The following is a 25,259-nucleotide window of genomic DNA, read 5'->3' on the forward strand; positions in this document are numbered from 1 at the left end:
TTTCTCTAGTCAATTTTAAAACCATCAATGAAAAAGCCCTCCCCTTTTTCCTACAAAGACTGCTATGCTATTTTAAGATGTGAACAAACGCAAAAATAAGTTTAAAATAGAGTGCTGGCAGAAAAAGGATTTTGGAGGTATCAAATAGGCAACACTACCCTTTATAGCACCACTCCCAATAAAGGGTTTAGTGAGTAAGTTTAAACCACGAACAGCCCCAACTCATTCAATATACCATAACAGAGAATAAATTGACTTTGCTTTTTCAATTTACAGAATTCGAACACACTTTAAGTTTAGTTCTACAAAGCCAAGCCACCTGGACAGTAGGGATACCTCCAGGCTTTAAGGAGGTCCAAGTACTAGAAGCCTTTTCAGGTCTCTAAAAGAACCAAATAAATTGTACAAGTTCTTTTAAAAAAAAGTCTCAGCTTCTAACAGAAAACATTGCAGATAAGTCAGTATTTCACCAACAAATCTCTGTCCCTTCTTGTATATTGTCTCAAAAAAGAATTAGTATGTTTTCCTTTAAATGAAAATATAACAGCTACTGAAACACTGATTATTACCTTTCTGTACCTAGTGGACAGCACGGAGGCAGTCAATCAGGATGAGCTAACATAACATACCAATTTATTCGCAAAGCCAAATATTTGATGAAGGACACATTGAAATTTAATCAAACAAGAACCACCTGGGAAATCCTGCCCTATGTATCAGTATCACCAAATAAAATCCTAAAATACATATGTGTGTAAAAATACAGACAAAATGTGTAAATCCAAACAGTACATTAGGGTTGCACTGATCTGTGCAGAAAGAGTTAAAATGTGTGTGTGCATGCACATGCACAGACACAAACGTTACAAGACAGACATGGCTGTACTGGTGCAAATCCAGCAAAGGGCCATGAAGATAATTAAGAGATTGGAGCATCTGACATACAAGGAGAGGCTGGGAAAGCTGGGATAGCTCAACCTCGGGAAGGCTCATGGGGATCTTATCAGTGTCTATACATGCCTGATGGGAAGGAGTAAAGAAGATTGAGCCAGACTCCTCTCAGTGGCATCCAGTGAAAGGACAGGAGGAAAAGTGCATGAATTGAAATACAAGAAATTCCATTTAAACATGAAAATAAAAGGCTTTTCTACTGTGAAGGTGGTCAAACACTGGAACAGGTTGCCCAGAGAGGCTGTGGGTCCCCACCTTTAGATATATTCAAAACTCATCTGGGCTCATCTCTAAGCAACCTGCTGGAGGTGATGATCCTGCATTGAGCAAGGGATTGGACTAGACCAGCTCCAGGTCCCATCTCACCTGAACCATTCTGCAATTCAATTCCAACAGCAATGCCATTTAATGTAACTGTTGCTCAAGTACATGTAGACAGCTATGCTACAAATCAAGAAGGTGCAAGGTACCATTTTAGGCCATTTTAAACTGGAAGCAACTTCACTGTTCAAATAAAACACGTGATAAGGATAAGAGGAACTACTTCTTGCTGATTTGGGAGTGGGGGTTGGGGAGAGAGGTTCAAAAGTCAGATTAAATGCTTTGTTTACTCAGGAGGAAAAACCAACAGCATATCTGAATTGCATTGTGCTTCGCCACTCAAACTTGTCATTGTATGACAAAATCGAAGAGAATGGCCTGGGTCCATTACAAGTGCCCTGGATGCCCAAAACAAATGCATTAAACTTTTTCTCTACTACAACATAGACGTAAATCAGTCACAAATGAAAAAGATGGTCTCACCTCAAAATCAATTCTTAACAACCTCTCAAATGAGAAAACAAACCTCTTTCACTTCCCAGCATTTGTGTATTTACTATCACACCGTCTTTCTTAAAAAGAATACTTGTCAGCTGTATGAAAAATCAATGTCTGCCCTGCCTCAGATGCATCCATCACCTGCCACAGAGCGCCTACCAAAAAGGCAAGTTGCAGAATCCATTTATGATGGAGACATCCCCAGGCATCTACCTTGCTAAAGCAACATGACTGTGCTCCACTGCTCATTCAGGGGCTAATCTGATAGGCAAGGCTGTTTATAACACAAGCCTGACTAGCTGCAAGGAGAAAAGGAATATGAGCATACAGATGAGCATGCACTTGGGTCAGGGGCTCACTTACAAGAGTTTGCTTTTGCCTGAGGAAGCACAAAACTCATTCTGGGGGAGCAAGACATCCATATCCTCCAGTAAATCTCTTTAACTTCTTCTGTTAAAAAGGTCACGCACAGTCCCTAACCTAAAGGAGCTCCTCAAAGATAGTTACAACCACCTTCTCCCAACAACCCCAAGTGAAACCATGATTTATCTTGCACACACATCTCTACAATGAGAGCGCAGTTTCATTTCTAACCCTGACCTCTACCCTTTGGCTACAAAAGGCAACAAGGGCAGAAGAATTTGAGATACAAAACTGCCACACCCTAAAACAAATTCTGGAAGACACAAGCCTCAGTATAGAAGTTCTGACAGGTTTTTTTAAGTTTTGGGTTGGGTTTGGGGGTTTTGTTTGTTTGTTTTTAACCAGAGCATGGTGGGACCACCAGTTCTCATTTCAACTGGTTAGTAGAGGACTAGTATCTCTTCCTGGAAGGTAAAAAATAAGTAGCTCTACTCAATGCATGTTTATGGATGACAGTCAAGATCTTACCAAACCTTCTAGAGAAGGTATCATTTGGTAACACTGGGAGTGAGGGGAGCCAGCCTGAGAACACACAGCACTCATACTGCTTTTCATCAGGAGATCTTGAAGTATTTCACAAGTGCTAATTAAGCTTCCCCAGACTCCTGTGAGATAGAAAAGAAACATATATGCCATTTACAATAGACTTAATTGAGACATTGAAAAATTAACTTGCCCAGGGTTATAAAACAAGATGGGGACAGAGCTTGGAACAGAAGACCTGAGCCTCCAAATCCCTGATCTAAGCACGTTACAAAATATTCATCTATTCCCTGCCTGTCTCACAATGCAGAAATTCCTGAGAGTATAGAAAGTATTATGAAGGGAGCATGCTTCTCACACAATTTGCATGATTTCAGTACAACATTCAATAGGCTGCTTTGTCATCAAGGAACACTAAAGTTAGCTAAAAAGGGTAAGGTTTCATTTTCACCTGCGAGATTACAAAATGCAAGCATGGCAAGTCAGAGCTCTTCAATTCTCCTGGAAAACCAGGAGCAGAGAGAGTGCAGAGGGCTGCAATATACTTACTTCTACAAGAATTAATTAACAGTGAAGTATCATAAAGGACTGGGGCAGGGGAAGACCTTGATTCATGTTCATCTTAGAATACATTTCCTTTAAATCATTTCCCTTGTGTAATTATACATATATTACAGATAATGTTCTTGTACTTGATTTGCTGTGCTATAAAATGACAATGTAAACATTTTCCTCCTCCTTAATATCTTTGGAATCAAAGTTATTATCTGAAGAGAGGTATCCTGGGGAACAGTATTCAATACAACAAATAATTCTTCATCTGTATTTACTTTCGGTTTGAAACATTAAAGTAGAAGGAAGGGAGCAGAAAGTCAAGGTTAAGTCCTACATAAATATCAGCTTGAATATGTGATTCCCACTCCCATTACCTTGTGCTGTTTCATTACTGTGGCCTATGGACATGTACTATCAAGAAACTGCCATTTAAGTTTCCAGGCTTCTCTTTTATCCTGAGTTCCCGTTAAAAAAAAAAAAAACAACAAACAATTTTAAGTGCCATCTCTTTCTGAACAATTAAGTCAGCATTCTGACACAGATATCCTGAAAAGTAACAGCATTTCCTTCCTGCGTGAATTAGATACCAGTGGAATCTAAATCCACAACAGTAAAAAGCAAATTTATTAATCCCACCATGCTTCTCCCAAATTTTTGTGACCTGTCACAAGCTTCTTCCACAACATAGAATCATGGAATCTTTTGGGTTGGAAAAGACCTTTAACATCATCAAGTCCAACCATTAACCTAACAGTGCTAAGTTCACCACTAAACCATGTCCTTAAGTGCCACATCTACAGGTCTTTTAAATACCTCCAGGGATGGTGACTCCACCACTTCCCTGGGGAGTCTGTTCCAATGCCTGACAACCCTTTCAGTAAAGAAATTTTTCCAAATATCCAATCTAAACCTCCTCTGGTGCAACTTGAGGCCATTTCCTCTCATCCTATCACTAGTTACTTGATAGAAGAGACCAGTACCGACACCTCCCTACAACCTCCTTTCAGGTAGTTGTAGAGAGCGATAAGGTCTCCCCTCAGCCTCCTTTTCTCCAGGCTAAACAGCCCCAGCTCCCTCAGCCACTCCTCATAAGACTTGTGCTCCAGGCCCCTCACCAGCTTCATCGCCCTTCTCTGGACACGCTCCAGCACCTCAGTGTCTTTCTTGTAGTGAGGGGCCCAAAACTGAACACAGCACTCGAGGTGCGGCCTCACCGGTGCCGAGTGCAGGGGGACGATCACTGTCCTAGTTCTGCCGGCCACACTATTTCTGATTTTTTAGAGATTTCAAGATCCTTGGTGTGCATTCTCAGCATAAAGTGCTTTAGCAGGCAGCAGCAGCTGGCAGGCCTGTGATGCACCCACGGCTGGTTGGGATGAGCTTAAGTACCAGCCTTGGGAAAACAAAACCCATGCGCTGACAGCAGCCCAAGGACACTAGAAGATCCTTTTCACTGGGGCTCCCCTCCTTGCACCAACAGCATGGCATAAAGCCACCACAGTGCTGTCTTCCCTCTATCGAGCATATATGACATTTAACTTTTAAGACAGAAGACTCTAAGAAAAATCCTCTTAGAAAAAGCTCTGCTAAAACATTTTTAATCACTGAATTTTTCTTACATTTTTACTCTTCTTAGCAGAGAGTTGTTGCAGTGAAGAGGAGAATTTAGAGAGGATTTCTGAATAAATCCATTCACCTTTACGGCCTCAGAACAGGAACTGATCTGCATATTCATTAGGCGTATGTTGTGAGCACACAGGCACACACACCTGCTGTTGCACCACAATAAATTCCTAGAACATCACCTAACACCGACACACATTACAGGAAACACACTGGACACAGGAGGAACGAATGGGCACTCTATATGGCTTGAAAAAGGAAAGAGCAGAGTAAGGAAAATGAATTGGAAGCCTGAGGGTATAAAGAAAAAGAAGACAGTTTTGAAGAAACTCAATATTTGTTCTCTTTAATGCTACAATAATGTAAATACTGAAAACAATAACAAAAGAATTGAAGTTAATTTTCAGAAGGCATGAATTCCCTCAAGTTGCCTGATAAACAACACAGTCTATTTTCTTACCTCCTTTTTTCTTTAATGGGCTTCAAATAATCAATTATTCAATTTAATTGCAACAGCACTGGTTTCCCCACCCAGCTTTCTACTATTTCAGTTAAAGTGAACAAAGCACAGGATGACCTTATTGCGTACATAATGCGATTTTGATTCAAACAAGAAGTATGAGTGCACTACAAAGCATCGTGTAGTAACCGCATTTATAAACAATCATAAAACCTCAAATCCCAATTAATTATAGTCCAACTTGCCACTGTGAAACCCATTTACAAGAAGGGTCAGAGGGAGGATCTGGGGAACTACAGGCCTGTCAGCCTGACCTTGGTACCAGGGAAGATTACGGAGCGGTTTATCTTGAGTGCGCTGACATGGCATGTGCAGGACAACCAAGGGATCAGGCCCAGCCAGCATGGGTTCATGAAAGGCAGGTCCTGCTTGACCAACCTGATCTCCTTCTATGACCAGGTGACCCACCTAGTGGATGAGGGAAAGGCTGTGGATGTTATTTTCCTAGACTTCAGCAAGGCCTTTGACACTGTCTCTCATGGCATACTCCTTGAGAAGCTGGTGTCTCATGGCTTGGATAACTGTACTCTTTGCTGGGTGGAAAACTGGCTGGATGGACAAGCCCAGAGGGTAATGGTGAATGGGGTGAAATCCAGTTGGCAGCGGGTCACGAGTGGTGTTCCCCAGGGCTCAGTATTGGGGCCAGTTCTGTTTAATATCTTTATTAATGATCTGGACAAGAGGAGCAAGTGCAGCCTCAGTAAGTTTGCCAATGACACCAAGTTGGGAGGGAGGGTTGATCTGCTCAAGGATAGGAAGGCTCTACAGAGAGATCTGGACAGGCTGAAGATCGATAGGCCAAGGCCAATTGTACGAGGTTCAACAAGGCCAAGTGCCGGGTCCTGCACTTGGGTCACAACAACCCCATGCACCGCTACAGGCTTAGGGAAGAGTGGCTGGAAAGCTGCCTGGCAGAGAAGGACCTGGGGGTGCTGGTTGACAGCCGGCTGAATATGAGCCAGCAGTGTGCCCAGGTGGCCAAGAAGGCCAACGGCACCCTGGTCTGTATCAGAAATAGTGTGGCCGGCAGAACTAGGACAGTGATCATCCCCCTGCACTCGGCACCAGCGAGGCCGCACCTTGATTACTGTGTTCAGTTTTAGGCCCCTCACTACAACAAAGACACTGAGGTGCTGGAGCATGTCCAGAGAAGGGCAATGAAGCTGGTGAGGGGCCTGGAGCACAAGTCTTATGAGGAGCGGCTGAGGGAGCTGGGGCTGTTTAGCCTGGAGAAAAGGAGGCTGAGGGGAGACCTTATCGCTCTCTACAACTACCTGAAAGGAAGTTGTAGGGAGGTGGGTACTGGTCTCTTCTATCAAGTAACTAGTGATCGGATGAGAGGAAATGGCCTCAAGTTGCACCAGAGGAGGTTTAGATTGGATATTTGGAAAAATTTCTTTACTGAAAGGGTTGTCAGGCATTGGAACAGACTCCCCAGGGAAGTGGTGGAGTCACCATCCCTGGAGGTATTCAAAAAGCGCAGAGACAAGGCACTTCAGGGTATGGTTTAGTGGGCATGGTTGACAGTTGGACTTGATGTTAAAGGTCTTTTCCAACCTAAATGATTCTATGATTCTAACTGTCTGCTTGCAGGGTCAAGTCTAAGCCACCATACAATTCTTCACAACCTTCCATGATCACCTTACAGAGTTGTTTGCACAGCTCACTCTGCCCAAGTATCCAAACTTTTGCTCATATGCCTACTTTATCAATTCTGAGCTGATATTGTACAAAAAAAAGGAGAGGCAGGGTATTGCACAGTTACGCACAGACCAGCTCATGACTGCAAAACAGCAGACAAAAGCCCCCACCAGTACACTCATGCAGTCAAAAACAGAAGCCCCCAAATTATTGTCCAGCTCTTACTGGTGAGGGGCTTCCTTATCCACAAAGGTAGACTAAGAAAAAAGTAATATTGTTAACTTCAGTTTAAAAAAACAAAACAAACAACCCCCCCCCCCCCCCCAAAAACCCCACAAGCTTTCTGAAGGGTATTAATTGGCATAGCAGAAGGTTGTCCACAAAACCCTGTATCAATCCTCTTGTAGATTTGACTTAAAAAAAAAAATTACCTGATCACATACTCTTTTCTGCCGTGGGACCTTTTGTTGTTCTGTGCAAAAGATGGATGGTACTTACTGAATGAACAGCTATTCAATATTTTGTTTTATTCTTATTGTTAGCTCCATGGCCCCATGCATTATTAACTGCACGCTATGCAAACTGATCTCCACAGAGAGGATTATTAATTTCCTCTCAGATTTCTCTACAGCTATAGAATTTCTGTTCCTTCACAAACATTCACAGATGCACTCACCACCCCACCTCACAGCACTGTGTTCGACCCTTCCCGTTTCAGATGAGGGGGAAGAGAAGAGAGATGAAGGGAAGATATCCATGTTAATTCCATGTTCCCATCTGAAGCACCAGGGATTTTCAGGGTCCTCAGGAACCTGCATCAGTCCCATGCATGGGCAATGATTTCTGCTGCAGAGGTGACTTCTAAACCCCTTTTGGATGTTACAGCCAGGGCCTCAACACAAGGCCCACTGGGATAACAGCTAGTGCTCACCCACTAAAGCCTGGCTGAGAACAACTTACCAAGAATCATTTGGGAACTTTGATACAGAAATAAGACATCACATGCTTAACACGCCTTCTCTCTCCGACTTGTACATTATGTACATTTTTAGCACCTACAAATCATACATGGCACTTACAGTTGTTTTTTGTTTTGGTAGGGGTTTTGGGGGTGGGTTTTGGTTTTCTTTGGGGGGGTTGTTGTTTGGGTTTTTTTGGTTGTTGTTGGGGGTTTGTTTGTTTGTTTTGGGTTTGTTTGGTTTGGTTTTTTTTAAATACTGCGCTCCCTATTTGCACCCAGGTTAGATCAAGTCTGAATACAGATTGGGGGGAGTGGGGGAGGGAGTGGGAGGAATTTGGAGGGGGATGTGATGCAATCATGCAATCTTGACTTCACCATAATGCTACTGATATTTAACAGATATGCAACAGATAATCAGATGAATTAAAAATACAATTGAGAAGCATTAGTATGTGTTAGCATCACTTACACTTATTATATGCTAAATATAGCATCCTCTTTTTTTCTTGCTGTACCTCCTCCTCTTTTCCCTCTTCAACAGCATAAGAAAGTTAGAAATTTAGAGGAAAAAACCTACAGTGGATTATTCAATTTGTTTTCTCATAGAGTGCAGTACTTTTTTCCTCTACAGAAGATAGTCAATTATTTTATCCTGTCTAAATTAAAATTACTCAGGCAACAGTTTCCACCATTTCCTTTGGGACACAATTCCACAACCTCATTGATCTGCAATAAGATTTTCCTAATGCTCAAAGTAAATTATTCTCTTGTTTTAATCTCATTCTATTACTCTTGGTGCACATTAAATAATTCTCCCTTCTTCCACTTCCTTTCCTCTGAGGTGCTCTCCCTTTCACAGCTCCATTCTCAGTTACGGGTCCAGAAGCTAAATGCATTTAGATATTGTAAATCTTCCTTCAAAAGTGAAGAAACTGCTGTCACTTTTAGGTACTCTCAATACTTTAATTTGTCACTCTGGGGAATAAGATGATGTTTAGGGCTGAGGGGAATGTTCCAGACAGAAAAAAATCCCAGACATACACTTTTTTAGACTATGTACACAGCAGGTGGCATATTCTGCCTTTAGTGTACTTACTTCTTTTCAAATTCATATTCAGTTGCATGCAAATATGCTGTCAATTGTCAGTCCTCTCAAAAATCTCAGCATTAATCACTCCCAGATTTCTCTCATCCACTCAAAATAACTTTGTATACATTTACTCTGGATCTATATTGCAATACTTCCCAAGACTGGGGCTAAATTTCTGCCTGCAATTCTTAACTCCAATATTATTTCTCCAATTCACAGTTCTTTAAAGTTTACCTTCACTAAGAAAAACTTACAAAGGAACTACTTCTAAATTTCTCATGAAATTTAATGGAAATTGTATCTGAAGTCTGATCCCGATGAGCAATCATTCTGCCATCCCCTATACTATATGAAAGCATGTTATGGGTAAATTGTTATATACACTATATAATCCAACCACTCATTCTGTACTTTCTTTTAAATGTTGACATGAATTACACTTGGCAAGCAGGATAACGCTCCAAACTTGTATCTTGTCTTGATAATGCTTCTGTTACTTCCTGCGTGCTCCGGGTCCCAAGCATCTGCAAGTCAACCTGAAGCCAGTAACCACTGGGGATTATACTAAGTGACACAAGGAGGTTTAGTACTTCTTTCAATGAAACTCTGTCATTTAGCATTGTTAGCAATAGAAGCTCATCAGCACAGAGCTTTTGGGGAGGGTGGGGGGAAATAACACTTTCTGCTTTCTTGCCACAAGACCTCTTCACATCAACACAGGCATAGGAACACTGGAAGGAAAAGAAAGCCTCAAAAAAAAAAAAAGGGGGGGGGGGGTAATTTAGTAGGGACAACTGCCGAATGACCTTCAAACACCACCAAGACTTTGTTACAAAACATTACTTCTCAGCCATTTTGAGAAATAATTTTGTATTATTGCTAGAAAAGCATCAAAGTGCAAGAGTAAAACAGATGTCCAACACAGCTATACTCCGTATGCTGATTCTTTACCCTAAACATGCACAGAAGTGTTAATAAGCACATTATAGAACATTAAAAACTTTGGCACATGGAAAAGCTTTATAATAAAAGATGCAAAGTTGAGAGTTTACTTCAAAAGGGTTATTTTTGCTTTGTAGGTTCATTTAAGGGCAATTAATTATACTTTCTTATTTTTGCAGGCTCTGGCCTTGGCAGTCTCCAGGGTTATCCCTGTGCCAACAGAGACAGTGTGTTTATTTCCAAGCTTTCCACTTCTCTGATTATTGCTACCACGTGCTGCTATCTGTTAGTACATACACCATCTCCCATTTTTTAATCATAAAAATATATTTACTGTTTGTCTAGGAGACCCTATTGCTAACAAAAATAATTTAGTCAGGAGCTGGAGCAGTGTTTTGACTACCGTTTTCATAGTAGAAATCCCTTTAAAAAAGTACACATAAGACTCCCTACAAGATTTATTGAAACCTATTATTTTGTACTAGATTATATGGATTTTTTTTTTCCAATTCATGCTGGAATATTTGAATCTCAAGAACTGCAGGGGAACTGCTTGTTTTAGAACAGCTGTTTTCCTGCAAATTGATTTTCAGATTACATTTGTGGGAACTTTGCAACTGGTCCTAGATTTAATGAATCTTATACCCCCCATACCCCCAAAATTAAATAGCAGGTCCAATTCAACTAGGCAGCATCCAAACAGTCAGCAGTATCCCTGGCCATAACTATATGCACGTGTTTGTATGCAGGAGTAACATGAAGTAACTGTCTGGGTCGCTGGCAAGAAAACCAGCCATCGCTGCCTCTTTACCTGCCTTCTGCAGGCAGGACAAAAGCAGAGTGCTGCAGGATGCCTCCCAGAGATCCATTTGCCCTAAAAGGAATGAGTCCGTGCTGGCAATGAACAGCCAGACCACAGGAGCACCGAGAGCTGGAAGCCACCAATCTAAAAGTCAAATATATCAGAAGATTCATCCTGTTTAGTCAGAGCCAACAAGGCAACAAAAAGGTCTGCCTCAAACCAACACTGACATTCAAACAGAATTTTTTTGAAGGGAAGGAGCAAAGATGAGCAATAGGCTTTAGCTCACTGATGGATGTAACAACTTCTGGATGTTTAGTTTTGTTTAGCTGCTGTATAAAACTGTGCGTCACATCTGGGCTGCCTGACAGAGGCTCCCAACCAAGTCCAGCAATGCACTGAGGTACCCAGACATAGCTGCTATCCTGATGAGCTACTCTGGTACAGACAGGGATGGATAGCAGTGTTTTTCAGAGGGCAAATATATCAAAGTCTTTTCCTTGTGCATGCTTATTCTTTTTCATTACTGACATAAACAGTGTGCAACTGTAGTGTGAACACAGGAACAGATCTCCGAAATATCAGCTGAGCTAGATTAACAATAGGGAAAACTTCTATCATGTTTTAGGCCCTTAAAATACTAGTGACTGGCAAATTTAACATATAAATCTCATACACTTTTCTAAGCAAACCTAGAATTGGCTACTAGTAAATTCAAATTATTCATATCAGTTTGGTTTATGAAGAAATATGTTCAACCAGTTTAAGAAAACATCACTGTGAAATTAAGTAAGGACAATTAAAACTAGGAACTACAGCCCACGTTTCAGCCTAAGAACCAAAATTTGCAGCAACAAGCCATCTAGCAATAACTTTGGCTGACAGTTAACTTACAGTAAGGGAGATGACAGAGATGATGGCAGTGCCAGCCATCGTCCCAGTCTGCAAGCATCAGGAACAGCAGCCAATTCCTGAGCTTTATTTTATGTCTGCTTCCTCACTGTTTCTATCCCGTCAGGCTCCTCTTACCTTTCATGTTTCTTTTCATACTCACTCCCTTCCTCTTCCTACTGCTGTAATCTCATCATACTTGCCTTCTCATCACCTTCTCCATAACTAACCCCCCACCCAAACACACCAGCATCTCGTCAGCTGCCACCCTTGCTGCTTGGCTGCGACATTGCTCCCGTTTCTTCTGTTGTTTCTGTCTTGTACAACTGCAAAATGAAAACATTCTTCAGGGTACAAAAATGAGTCATTTGTGCCTCTGAAGCATTTAACACAGTTGGCTCTTCAGATGTTTCAAAGTTACTATACAATAAAGCAATCATATTAGGTTTAACAAACAATAAAGAAGAAAAAAGGGACTTCTATTAAAGATGCTCACTCAGGAGAGATTACTTGATACTGTTACAAACCAACAATTGCCTATCAAGTCCAGAATGAGAAGGAAGATAACAAGCTCTTCTGCTTAGCCAGCTTACAAACACACCCAAGCTAAAGGCTAGAGGAAGCAGGTTCCCCTGCTAGAATAGAAATGCAGGTACCTGTACCTCTTGCAAACACGTGGACTTGCATGGAAAACACTAGAAATCACCCGTGAATGTTTATATTGTTCCTAAGAACTGAAAAGCACCAAAGAAAGAGAACAAAGTAATAAAAATTCTTGACACCAGCCCAATGCAGTCAAATGTGGAGTTACATATACACAGCCTCTTGGCTTAGTGGTTTGGGTTTTTGGGGGGGGGGGGGGGGGGGGGGTGTTTGTGGTTTTTTTTTTTAATATACCTCTTCCAGCCACACACATCGGGGGGGGGGGGGTCAAAACGTGAAATATTTCATCGAGAAACAACTGATTGTGGTGGAAATGCATTACACTTTATAGTTTCATCAACAACTGTTTCTATTAGAGCACTGAATTCACACTTAGAAATGTAGAATAAGACTGGGGCTGCCAGAACATAAATGGGTGCACATTGACAGAAAAATCCCTGTTCTGGAGAAATGAACCATCAAGCACAGCAGCTTCCCATCTTGCTGACAGCAGTGCTCTTCTGCTTATCCAGCAAATACTGCTGCAATTCCAGTAAGTGTATTTCTAAAGGAAGACAGACCCATCTATATAGCAGTCATATTGCTTTAATTCCCTTCTTCCTCCCCCACTTCATCTTCATGCCCTATTTCTACTAGGTGGTCACAACCATACATAGAATCATAGAATCATTTTGGTTGGAAAAGACCTTCAAGATCATTGAGTCCAACCATTAACCATGCCCACTAAACCATGCCCTGGAGTACCCTGTCCACTCGCTTTTTGAATATCTCCAGGGAGGGTGACTCAACCACTTCCCTGGGCAGCCCATTCCAATGTTTGACAAACCTCTCAGTAAAAAAATTTTTCCTAATATCTAACCTAAATCTCCCTTGCCTCAACTTGAGGCCATTTCCTCTTATCCTATCTCCAGCCACCTGACAGAAGAGACAAACACCCACCTCACTACAACCCCCCTTCAGGTAGTTGTAGAGAGCGATAAGGTGTCCCCTCAGCCTCCTCTTTTCTAGACTGAACAACCCCAGCTCCCTCAGCCGCTCCTCATAAGACTTGTGCTCCAGGCCCCTCACCAACTTGGTTGCTCTCCTCTGGACACGCTCTAGCAGCTCAATGTCTTTCCTGTAGTGAGGGGCCCAAAACTGAACACAGCACTCGAGGTGCGGCCTCACCAGTGCTGAGTACAGGGGAACAACCACCTCCCTGCTCCTGCTGGCCACACTGTTTCTGATACAGGCTAGGATGCTATTGGCCTTCTTGGCCACCTGGGCACACTGCTGGCTCATATTCAGCCGGCTGTCAACCAGCACCCCCAGATCCTTCTCTGCCAGGCAGCTTTCCAGCCACTCTTCCCCAAGCCTGTAGCGCTGCATGGGGTTTCTATGACCAAAGTGCAGGACCCAGCACTTGGCCATGCTTTCTGCCAAGCAATACTTTTACCAAACTTCATTACCTTCTTAAACAAAACCACATGCCACCAATACCACTCAACTCCATGCTTTTTCACTAAAAAAAGAAACTGAAAGCACACTGCACAAAATTGCTGTATTTGTCTATTTAGGCCTTTTTTTACCCCCACCTCTGTTACTGAGGGGCTGACCTTTGAGTTGATACTAAGGGAATGAAGATTCACACTCACACAGATTAAGGTCATTCCAGGAACAGCGACAAATTCAGGAGTATTGGAGTCAAAAGCACAACATTTCAAGAATATCATCCCCAGTACAGTGCGAAGCCCTACTTCTGCTCAAGCAGGTAATGATATTTTCTTCAAATTCAAAGACAGAAGGATTGATCCCCAACATAAAAATGGATCAACCCTGGATTAAGTTGTAATACTCGATATTGTTGTTCTTTACAACACTGCAGAGGACAAGTAGTGAAACAGCCCTCCTTTGCTCAACGTACAGCTGAATTAGCAGCCAAGAGCTGCTTCCCAGTGATTTAATATAGTCACTACCCAGGAATGAAGCTGAGATTACAACAAGGATGTACGTGAAAAAAATGTGGTAAACTGTTTCCTCTGTTCTGTCGGCTCTGAAGACATTTCAGCTAACAAAACATGAGATATAGGATACTTTGAGCATTTTCAGAACAAAGGAAACAGCATAGCTGAATAAAGAGGTTTGCGTAACTGTAGGTTGCTCAGGCTGCAGCACTGATCTGTGCCCACACAACATCATCAGCTGTCAAACCCCACAGCCTTTCTGTGAGATGAACTCAAAAATATCAAGGAACAAGAGCCAGGTCCCATCCTCCCAAAATTCATAAGCAGCTCAATCATTCTTTAACTACATGAGCTGCACCACTTCAAACCGCAGCAGAATTCACCAAGTTGGCTTGAATTCCCAAGACCATAGTCCCAGAGGGATCTAGCTGGAGGAAAAGAAGAAATCAAGCAGCTGGCCTTGGATTGATTTACAAGCACTAGTTAAAAGAAATCAAGAAAGCCAGAGGAGACCAAGCACTAAGTAGGTTCACTCTTCCTGGCGTTTCTTGTCCTATTTACCAGGTCTTGTTCACAGGCGGATATGTTTGTGCTCCCCAGAATGACATCATCTTTAACTGTGGCATTAAACACTTTCAGTGTTCTTTCTCCAAACGTCCTCATTTTCTTGAGCTGACTTTCTTCTGGAACATGCAATGCCCTGCCATCCAGCTTGCAAAGTATCCAACATCTCTGAACCGTGGTATGATAGATGGGATGTATTTATCAGATATTAAAAAACCAAGTGGGTCTGATTAAATGATGTATAGTCTGATTAAGACATAGTAATTGTCTCCTCTACCATGAAGATATATGATCTTTTGAGCTTGCAATAATGAACACTAGAAGCAATTGCTTGTTATGTAATTATGAGTGTACAGAAAGATAGGGCCAGGTTGTAACAAGTTCTCACCAATGCCATCAACAATATTCACCTTCTTTGCGTGTCTGCTTTGGGGTGCATAGAGTTGCTCTTTTCCTCTGGGTTTGCCTGGAAAGAACAGGGTGGTGGGAGGCAAGTGGCATTCAAAAGCAAGGCAACACAGGGCCAGCAGTGCAATAGGTCAAGAGATGGGTAAGGATTTCCCCAAAAAAGCAGATAACATCAAAATTAAATTATATCCAAGTAGTGCTAGCCAGCACAAACAGGGAGAGCACCATCAGAAGAAAAATTAGAGAACTAGGAAACATGAGTGGTACCAGAAAAAAAAGTGAGTCTTGGCCAGATATGCTTGCTTCAATGAGCCAAGTAATACTGCTCCATAAAACGTTCAAGAAATACCATAAAAGCCAAGTATACCATATTCTTCTCAAGAATGACAACACAGAGCCAAGAAACATCAACCCACAAGCTGTTCTTTGTGGAAGCGGAACCCTCGGCTACCAAGGCAATGGGAGGCACAGGAGGTTTCTTGCATCGCAGTGGGAAATCTGGATTACAACCTGGGTCAGTTTATAACAGTAAGTGACCTCTATATGCTGCTGCTGTTTAAAATATCTGCAAGGAAAGCCTCATCTATGAATGTACGTACAAGCACATTTTAGAAGCTCCATTACATATTTTATCTATGCATTGCAAGACACCAAGGAAACAGACTGAAGCACTTTCCATAAAAAATTAAGAAATCTCTCTCTAAAGGACATATGCTTTATATAGCAATACACACCCGCACTCCTGCTGCTCGTCACCCAAACATCATATGAGTTTTTATGAATGTTAACTAGGCTTCAGTATTTCTAGAGCTAAACAGATAAGTATTATTGCTCTTATTGTTCACATTAGTGAGCAAACCCGTATATACCTCAGTCAGATTTTGGTATGTGGATTTCAGATGACATCTGGGGTTTTCTGGCTTTTTTTGTGTGGTGTTTTGGGGGGGGTTTTGTTTGGGTTTTGGGGGGTTTTTTTGGTTGGTTGTTTGTTTTTTTGTTGTTGTTTTTTGTTTTGTTTTTTTTTAATTAGGGCCCTGTTAAGTAAGTCTCAAATTTGCTCACTGCCAAAATACTTAAGCTCCGGTGCTAACATTGCACACCTCTCCATTCAACACTTTCCATTCAAGCAAAGAACAATACCTGCCAATACACATTCGTTTACCTCATTTATAAAATTACAGTGAAAATTACGAGAGACATAAAACAGCTATTATGATAAATAAGGAGCTTAAAAAAAAAAAAACAAACCATACACATACAGAGAGAGAATCAGAGAGATCCTGATCCTTCTATGCTGAATGTTATTCAGAAGGATTGCCAGTGCAATGCTGAACAGATCAGTTCATTTCACTTTCTTCTCTCCATTTAACTGGATTTTTTATACAAAAGTAATTGTTCCTATAAGATACAACCCTTGTCCGTATCCTTTGAGGTTCACAAAGCCTCAGACCTACATCTTTACCACTATTCCGGTTTCCATGGTAACAGATGATGGTGCCATCTAAAAAAATACCATAATATTCTACAGTAAGTATCCCAAATCATTCCCGTAATATCAATGAAAACTAGAACACGTGGGCCTGCACATACAGCATAACAGACTAAAAAAGTACAATTAAACAAGAAAAGAGAGCTGAGGGACTTTCAGAAGGGTGGATGGTAAGACAGGGCTCTGCGTTTGTAAAAGAGAAGGATTATCTCTCAGAGATTCACAAAGGCCTTTATACACACAGTGACCTTTTGTTGCCACTGTCGAAATAGGCAGTTTTACAACATCACCTTTTTAATATTAGTTGTTTATGTATTAGAAAACAAATCAAGCCAGCCAGGAATGAAAAATAAAGTTGAATTGTAGTGCTAACAGCTCCCCAGAGGGAGTAAAAAGTGATTATTGAGTTAAATGGCTGCATTGTTAACAATTGCCACAGAGTGTAGCTTGCTCAGATCCGTTTTTCATTGCCAATTTACTGACAGCAAAACCTGTGAGTAAATGAACTCTTAGTAAATGAATTAATCTTCCCCTAAAATTTCCTCACAGTTTGCTCCCTTGCTCCCCTTTCATCTTCCTTGGACAAGTCATGTGTAATGAACTATCAGTTGCTGTAACTTTATGATGTGGCAGCGGTCTTTGAAAGCAGCCAGCTACACGTCCAAACATTCAGGAGCTCTGCCATAGCGGAACAAGGAGCAGTATAGGGAGAAAATTAAAGCAAACACTGACATCAGAAGAAAAACAAGTGTCAAAGTAGGTGTTCAGGTGAACAGTCCCAATGTAAACCCACTGTCCTACTTTCCCCCTGAATGCTTTTTCACAGCTCTATTCTCCGCTCTGTTGTGCTAAAAATGCTATGGTCTGTTTTGTGTGCAAAGTGCACAGCAACTGCAAGAGTACTCCACATATTTGGTGGGAGAAAAATTGCACACGTGCTTTAAGGAAAAAAAACTTCCCCATAAGCAAAGTTCCTTAATTTCTGAAATCCTGAAAGAACTGGCAAATTCTGGAATTACCTGGTGTTACTTCTGTCTCTTCTATGGGAAAGTAGAGGAATTAAATTAGTAGCTGACCCTAAAGCTAACAAAAAGTTTAGAACCTCAAAAGCATACCTCCAGTTATAAATAAATACAGAGACTGCAGGCAACTGAAAGCAATTGCTGGGGACAAGAGTTATAAATAGAGCAATACAGAAATTACATAAAGAAACAAGTGTTAACCAGCTCCCTCAATATGAAACAAGGTATTCCAGCAAGAAGCCATCAGCCTTCTGCTGTCGTTTTGTAGTATTCCTAATTTTATGTTGTGGATAATAAAAAGCAGCAGCAGCTGTGCAAGTTGGGTAGGAATTGAATACCATTTTGTCTTGACTTGTGTCTTTCCTACTTCTTAGCCCAACTACCATATAAGAATAAAAAAAACAAAACAAAAAAAAAAACGAGCCAACTTCTTGCACAGTGATTTCTCGGGATGTTTAACAAAAGGCTGCTGAATAAACGCATTAGGCTTTGAAAAATCTCAGAGACAGGAGGTATTTGCATCCTAATAGTTATGGAGACAGCACCACCTGATGGAAGATGCGAAAATGCACCGATGGCATTAACTGGAGTCTCTCCAACTTCACCGAAATTTTAGAGATAAAGTGCATCTGAAAAACTTTGCTTTTTACCATAAAAATATCAGCTGTATGAACAGAGTCCAGACCATTACACTTCACACCAGATATGAAGTCCAAGAGAAGAAAACTTTCTTTTAACTTCAATAATAGAAGCAGCTCCAAAAACATTGTTAAAATCAGCTCCTCTTACTTTGAATGGCAATAAGGGCACTAAAATAGGAGGCGGAAGGTGATACTAATGATTACAAAACCTCACGGTCACTATTCCCACTGAACTGATGATTAAAACAAAATATTTCATGGCTTTCTGAAAATAATGAAAGCATCTGCCTAATCCCTAAATTTGCATGTGTTTAGCTCATATTATATCGTTAGTTCCCTCAAATACAAAGTGTTTTCTGTCCCCTTAAAAGTTTGCCATTTTCACAGAACACTCTTCTTTCCAAGCATCTGGCTAAATGATTCATCAAAAGCCAAGGATCTAATCTCAATTAATATGACATGTATCAAGAACACGAACACACAGTTGGAGGAGAGAGAAAAAAAAAAAATAGCTCCACATACTGCTTACTCAATGAAGAAGCCATTTAACTAGGTTAGATTTCCCAGCTTTTCTAATAAATCTGCGGATCTGTGCAGTTGCCTAGCAATGTAAACAAGATACCACGGTGGCGTCAAACCATGTGGGATTGATTACAACATCTACTTCACCGGGCTGACCGGGGGGCTCCTCTGCCTGCCCGGCCCCTCTCACCCCAAACTTTCTTTTGAGCCATGCTGCCCTGAAGAGATCCCTGGAAGGCAGGTATACACAGTGCTCTGGCTGCAGCAGCTCCTACACCACGCACTAGTCCTGTTTTAAAGAAGCGAGACAAAGTCATTCGAGCTCTCAGTTTTAACTAAGAAAAACCTTCCACTGTTTAAGATAAACTAAACATAGGCTTTGTGGTTTCATGCCTTCAAGTTGCAAGCACTGAGATTTATCCCTACTCTAAGCAACATTGCACTGGGAATTTTTACTCAAATATACAGACGGGGGGAAAATTGATTTTAAAAACCCCCAAAACTTAGAAAGCTAGATACATGAAGTCAAGAGAGAAGTAAGTTACAACTGTTTATTTTTTAAGAAAAACTGCAGTGAGAAAATGTCATAACACAAGATCCAAGAGAAAAAAAACAGGACCACACGTATCTTTGGTTTGCCTACAAAACAGCACAAGAGAAGAAAACTAGCTCTATAAGCACCTGTCATCTTCAAGTAATTCAAACTATGCCTAAAGGAACTTGTAGAAGGGGGAAAATAGCTGGCTACTATTAATGTACACATACCAGGGAGCAAAGTATTCCTTAACATCAGAGTGACAGAGAAAGTGACAACTGGGAAGGAGTCCGTCCGAGTAGCAGAGCCCCCCCGAGAAAGTTACTCGAGCCGTGAGATACAACGGGAGAAAAAGCCGCCACTAAACTTCTGAGAGCAACCCCAAGCCCTTCGCCTGGCTGGAGGAGAGAGGCAGCGGCTGCTCCCGAGCTGCACATCCTCCAGCAGCTAACTCCTGCCTTGGGCTCGGAAACACCGTTGACTACAAAAAGGACGCAAATGTCGCGAATCCCAGACTAAAGGCGTTGCTTTCATCTCCCACCACGCGCAACTTTCCGAGGGGCGAGCCTCCCCAGTCCGAAATGCAGATCCTGCTGCTGCCAGCCCTCACCAAGCAGGCTCCCCCGCCGAGCCGGGCGCCCGCGGCAAACCCCGCCAGAGCCCCGCGCTGGTCCCCGGGCACTGCCGGGGCTTCGGCCGGGCACTCGCCGCGCTGGCGAAACCGACTTTTAACCTAGACCGCTCCTTCCCTCGCCCACCAGCCGCCTTCCGAGGGACGCTCCCAGCCCTGCCTTGCTCCGGGGCTTTGCACGGGGAGCTCCCTGCCAGGCCGAGGGGCCGGAGGAAGGGATGAGGTGAAGAGTTTAGGCTGCCAGGGAGAGCCGCCTGCCCCGCGGCCAGGGGGATGCCCCGGGGGAGCCGGGCGGGGGAGCCGCCGGCGGGGAGAGCCGCGCCGCGGGGGAGCGGGCAGCCCCGGCGGGGCCGCGGGCGGGCTGGGCGGCACTCACCTGCGAAGACCTGTCCCTCCGCCTTGGGCAAGAGCTGCAGGAGAAAGACGATCGCGGCGACGCCGGTCATCCTTCACCGGGAGTTCACCTGCCCTCCCCGCTGCCGCGGTTGCCGCTGCCTCCCTGCCAATATCCCCCGCATTGGTGGCTCGGGCGCGGCGGCGGCCCCGGCAGCCGCAGCCGCGGTGCTGCTCGGAGGAGCCGCCGAAGTGGCGGCAGGAGGCGCGGGGGGAGCGGGCGGGAGGCGGGCGGGAGGCCCCCCCCCGAGCCCAGCGCCGGCCGCGCCCGCGCAGAGCCAGCCCCGCTGCCCCGCCGCGGCGAGGGGCAGCAACCCCGGGTCCCCCCTCCCACGGATTGAAAGGCTTCCTCAGTGCCTGCGCTGGGGGTTGGTTTGGGCTTTCTTGGGTTGGTTTGGCTTTTTTTTTTTTATCCCTATTGAAGCCCAGCTGCACACACAAAAATCTCCTATCGGCAGCGGCTGAAGTACAGCATCTTGCCAGCAAATCTAGTCTTCCTGCTCCTGCCCTGTTTCCAGCGGGGATGGAGAGTAAATGCAGGGTTCTTGCATGAACCGGAGGACTGGAATCGTGGCTGAGCGCGGCGCGGGGATGGGAAGGGAAGAAGCGACCCTCTGCTAGAGACAGGCGGGGGAGAAACTGCAGGTTTCAGGGGGTCCTTTGTTAGAGCGGCTGTTACGAACAGCTTACAGGCATTTGCAGCTGAAAATAGTAATTTTCATGATTATTCACTTTACTTTCGAGAGAGTTAACTGCTAAATACCTAATCACACCGTGTACTGCTGCACTCCTAGGCTTTATACGCAGGCAGAGACACAATCTTGAACAAAATTCCACTGGCAGCTTCTTTACCAAAAAAACATGTTTCTCTTAAGGCGGGGGGGGGGGGGGGGGGGGGGGGCACAAAATAGGAGACATATCAATATCGATCAACCACCTGAGCTCGAATTTGCACAGGAGAAGGAAAGCACTGACCACCCGGATAAAGCACCTGTTTAATCATCAGCACAACGGGGGAATTATTTCAGACAGGAACTCAACTTTGGGAAGACATTCCAGCGGTGCTGGGCACGCTTTTACCCACAGCACTTTAGATTTAAGGGAACGCTGTTCCCTCATTAAATCCAGCACCGCTCTTGGCGTCACTTAACCTCCCCTCCCTGTGGTTCTTTCCAGTCCCGTGTGCCCCCCTCCCCCAGCCCAGCCCCGGCCGAGGAGGGCAGCGGCCCGCAGGGGGGGGTGTTGGACCGGCGGTGGCTGCCCGGCCCCCCGCGCCCCCCCCGGCTGCCGGGGAGGGAGGTGCCTCCCCGAACGAAGCTGGCTGCGGGGCTCGGGGCGGCGGCACAGGCCGGTCTTCGCGTTTTGGTTTGGCCCTGTCCCATACCAGCAGAGGAACCAGTAACGCCAATTTGCATTTAAAACTACTAGTTTGCATTTCACGTGAAACGCTTGAGAGCCCCAGAGACTTAAAAGTATGAAGAAGGTTTGCTTTTAGGGCTCTGGATGTCTTCAGGACCCATCCTGACACGTTGTCTTACCTGAGACAGGTTCCTGCCCCTGCGAAGGCACCTCGGGTGGGAGTGCAGCAGCCACCCCGGCCCCGTGCCCCTGCAAAGGCCGTGCCACCCTGAAGGCAGCAGGGAGAGGGCAATCAGCTGAGAGCAGAAGGAGGGTGTTTGCTTGCCAGCACAAAGCACAGGTCTAGCTGCTCCCCAGCCAGCTTGTGTTCAATGAGTAGAAAAGACCAAAACAGCTGCGGTGGTCATCAGGTGAGAAGGCTTACAGTTTTAGCAGTGAAGGGCCAAGCTTGACGTTTTGAAGTCACCATTGAAGAATTTCACATTGCAACCCTTATCCTGTCAAGCGAGAATACTACCCTGCTAGTCAATGGAGACATCAGTTTGGAACCAATAGCTCTCTCCCCAGTAGTATTCTGCATCCCTATCCAGAGCTGAGTTTGAAGTCCACACATCTCACTTAAAACCAAATCCCCCCTCCAGTCCAAAAAAGCCCTCCAACCAATAAAACATGGTCCTTTCTTCAGGTGTCAGCATCACTTAAAAATTATGGCATGCCACTATCTTTTGTTGATTAAAAGGACAAATCTCAAATAAGCATACAATTAGAGATAAAGGGAAAGCAGAGAGCAGAATGTCAAGCAGAAAGAAAACATCACTAAGTAGTATGCTAGGTAGTAGAAAGGATCCAGCCAGTGCAGTAGACACAGTCAGAAACTGCTGGAATAATTCTGTATCAATGCAAATTGCATGGACCATAACAACACAGAGCCTTGAAACACAGAGATGGTGCTGGCAAAAAGTGAAGAAAACAGTAGCAAAGAACAAGCTGTAAAAAAACAACCCTAAATCAAGTGATCACCAGTTGTTTCCATATAAACTAAATAAAAGGGAAGACACAAAACCAAGTCTGGAATTCATGTTAAGAATGACAAAAATTTGATAAACTAAGAATGACAAAAATTTGATAAACTAAGTGATTTACTGAGGTCCAAGGAGCTTAGGGATTGGAAAGCAGAGACACTTGGTGTCACCCTAAGAAAAAAAAAAAAAAAAAGCCTGCACTGTAAGCAAGGTGAAGAAGGGTAGAAGAGAAGGATCCTTACCTCTAACTGGATAAAGCAGAAAGAGGTTAGAAATAAGCGATCTGCAAGAATCTGGAAAAAGGACTGGTCAGAAGAAACAACTGTGTCTTAGACATCCGAACAGCATAAAGCCAAACATTAGGCTGGACTAAATCAGGCTAAAACCTTATAAAGGACTGTCTGAACCCCAAAACACTTTCTTGTGAGAAAGGAAGACAATAAGATAAGATGCAGGATGACTGCAATGAGGACAGGATAAACTAAAATTAGGTAAATATTAACACAAAAACCCCAAACCCTGAAGTGAGTATTTTGGTTAATGACAACACTGAGCTAGTAGTAATTTAACTGCTGAACAAGCACAGTATCAACTCTGGAGCCACTTTTCTTCCCCACAGTGTACAAGGTCTTTGGTAGAAGAAACTATGAAGGAATAAAGCTGTATTTTAAACTATTTTTTTGTTTAGCTCTACAACATGTATATTCAAATGGAAATTAGCTAGATCCAGCCTTTAAAGAACAAAAAAACACCCCACCCCACCCCAAAACCACAGGACAAAACCAAAACAAAAGCCTCACAACACACAGGTAATTTTGTAAGTAAAACAAATATGATCAGGTCACATCTACCAATGTTTTACCAGAACATCCAATTGAACAGCACATAGGAAAATACACAACATTACAGAAAACACATGCAGCAAGGAACTGCCCTAAAAGAGAAAGGCAACAAGACTGGGCTGCAAGCAGAGATCACAGGGACATGAGGTTAACAGTCAGTTTTAGAGTCTTGTTAAAGTTTAATTTTTACATTAATACCACTGATTGTCTTCTTATGGAATATACTGATGACAAAGTCAATAGATATTTGTAACACAAGAGGATTGAAATAGTCTGCCAGACAATGACAGCATCTTTGAGGACTGGATGTATAGTGGTGGGATGAAATCAACTATTAAAAAAAGTTGTATCACTGGAGAAGGGCAATGAGAAAACACGGTGCAGATCAGGAATGTATAATTTAAAAACAAGCAGATATACCATCAGCATAACTCATTTACAGCCAAGGAAACCCCTGAAATTCAAGCAGGGCCATAATATTGGTTCAGCGATAAACCATCAAGCAAGACAGAGACAAGCTGTGCTCCAAAACTCTGACACTAACCAAGAAATAATACACATGACTGTATATGCTTTTATGTAATCTGTGGCCTTCGAGCTAGCATAAAGAACTAAACCTCCTACAAAATGATCTTGCTAGATCTCTACCTTTCTGGGCTAACGTGTCCTATACAACATTATTTTATAAAATGGCAAAAGAAAAGTTTTAAGTCTGATCCCATCCTAGTGTATATCATCATAGCTTATTTTGCTGTTACTAATAACTCAAGCAAGGTCTAAAGTGGCTTAAAAAAGCAAACATTAACATAAGTTCTGAAGTTTTCTTGAGCCTGTTGCTCGAGGCTTCTTGACTCCATAAAACCATTCCCTCATTGTGTCAGATGAGAGAAGAAAATTTAATTCTTAGTTGTACTCACGTGCAAATGATACAACTTGCCCCTGGAAAACAAAGCGCTAAACAACTGAAGGCACTGTCCCATTAGGACACTAAATGCGTTTAACCAAGAAAACCTATAAAAAAAAAAAATCAGCTCATGGACTTGAATCAATATGTATGTTTTTGAAGTATTTAACAAACAGGTTAGTCTAAGTATCCAAGCCTGCTACCAGGCTAGAACAGAAACGTGGAGGAACTCATCCAATCCCCTACAGCATGTACAACACCTCTCGTACCTCCAGCAGAAAGCCAGCTCACAGACAGTAGCCAGGCTACCTCTGACCCTACAGACAACACAGTTCCTCTTCCTAAAAATAATAGTACTCCACAACCCATGTGCTTTTTAAAAGCATAGAACATCTTTTTGCAGTTCTATGGGCTTCTTTTGTGGTGCACAGGTCATCAAAACATGACTGCCACTCAACTACCTGGGTATAGGCAGATTCCTAGAGATACAGGAGAACCTTTGTTCCATGTACACAGCATCACCCACTCAATGGGTGCAGAAAGAGAACCTCACCTTTCTTTGACAAGTTGGGTACACATCAAGATCAGTCTGATCCAATATATGGCAAACTATTTTTTCT

At 43.1% G+C, this 25,259-nt stretch overlaps 1 protein-coding gene across 6 annotated transcripts in view; it reads right to left on the reverse strand.

The window, feature by feature from the left end:
• Positions 1–20,744, reverse strand: part of PTPRT (protein tyrosine phosphatase receptor type T) — a 492,692-nt gene extending 471,948 nt beyond the window's left edge. For all 6 annotated transcript variants that reach the window (XM_052789835.1, XM_052789817.1, XM_052789853.1 and 3 more), the window contains exon 1: positions 20,496–20,744. In XM_052789835.1, the coding sequence (XP_052645795.1) occupies positions 20,496–20,565 (70 nt within the window). In that variant the 5' untranslated portion in view covers positions 20,566–20,744. The remainder of the gene's footprint in view (positions 1–20,495) is intronic.
• Positions 20,745–25,259: the final 4,515 nt, after the last annotated feature.

Source organism: Harpia harpyja, chromosome 1 (genome assembly GCF_026419915.1).
Source record: "Harpia harpyja isolate bHarHar1 chromosome 1, bHarHar1 primary haplotype, whole genome shotgun sequence".
In the NCBI taxonomy this organism is placed as follows: Eukaryota; Metazoa; Chordata; class Aves; order Accipitriformes; family Accipitridae; genus Harpia; species Harpia harpyja.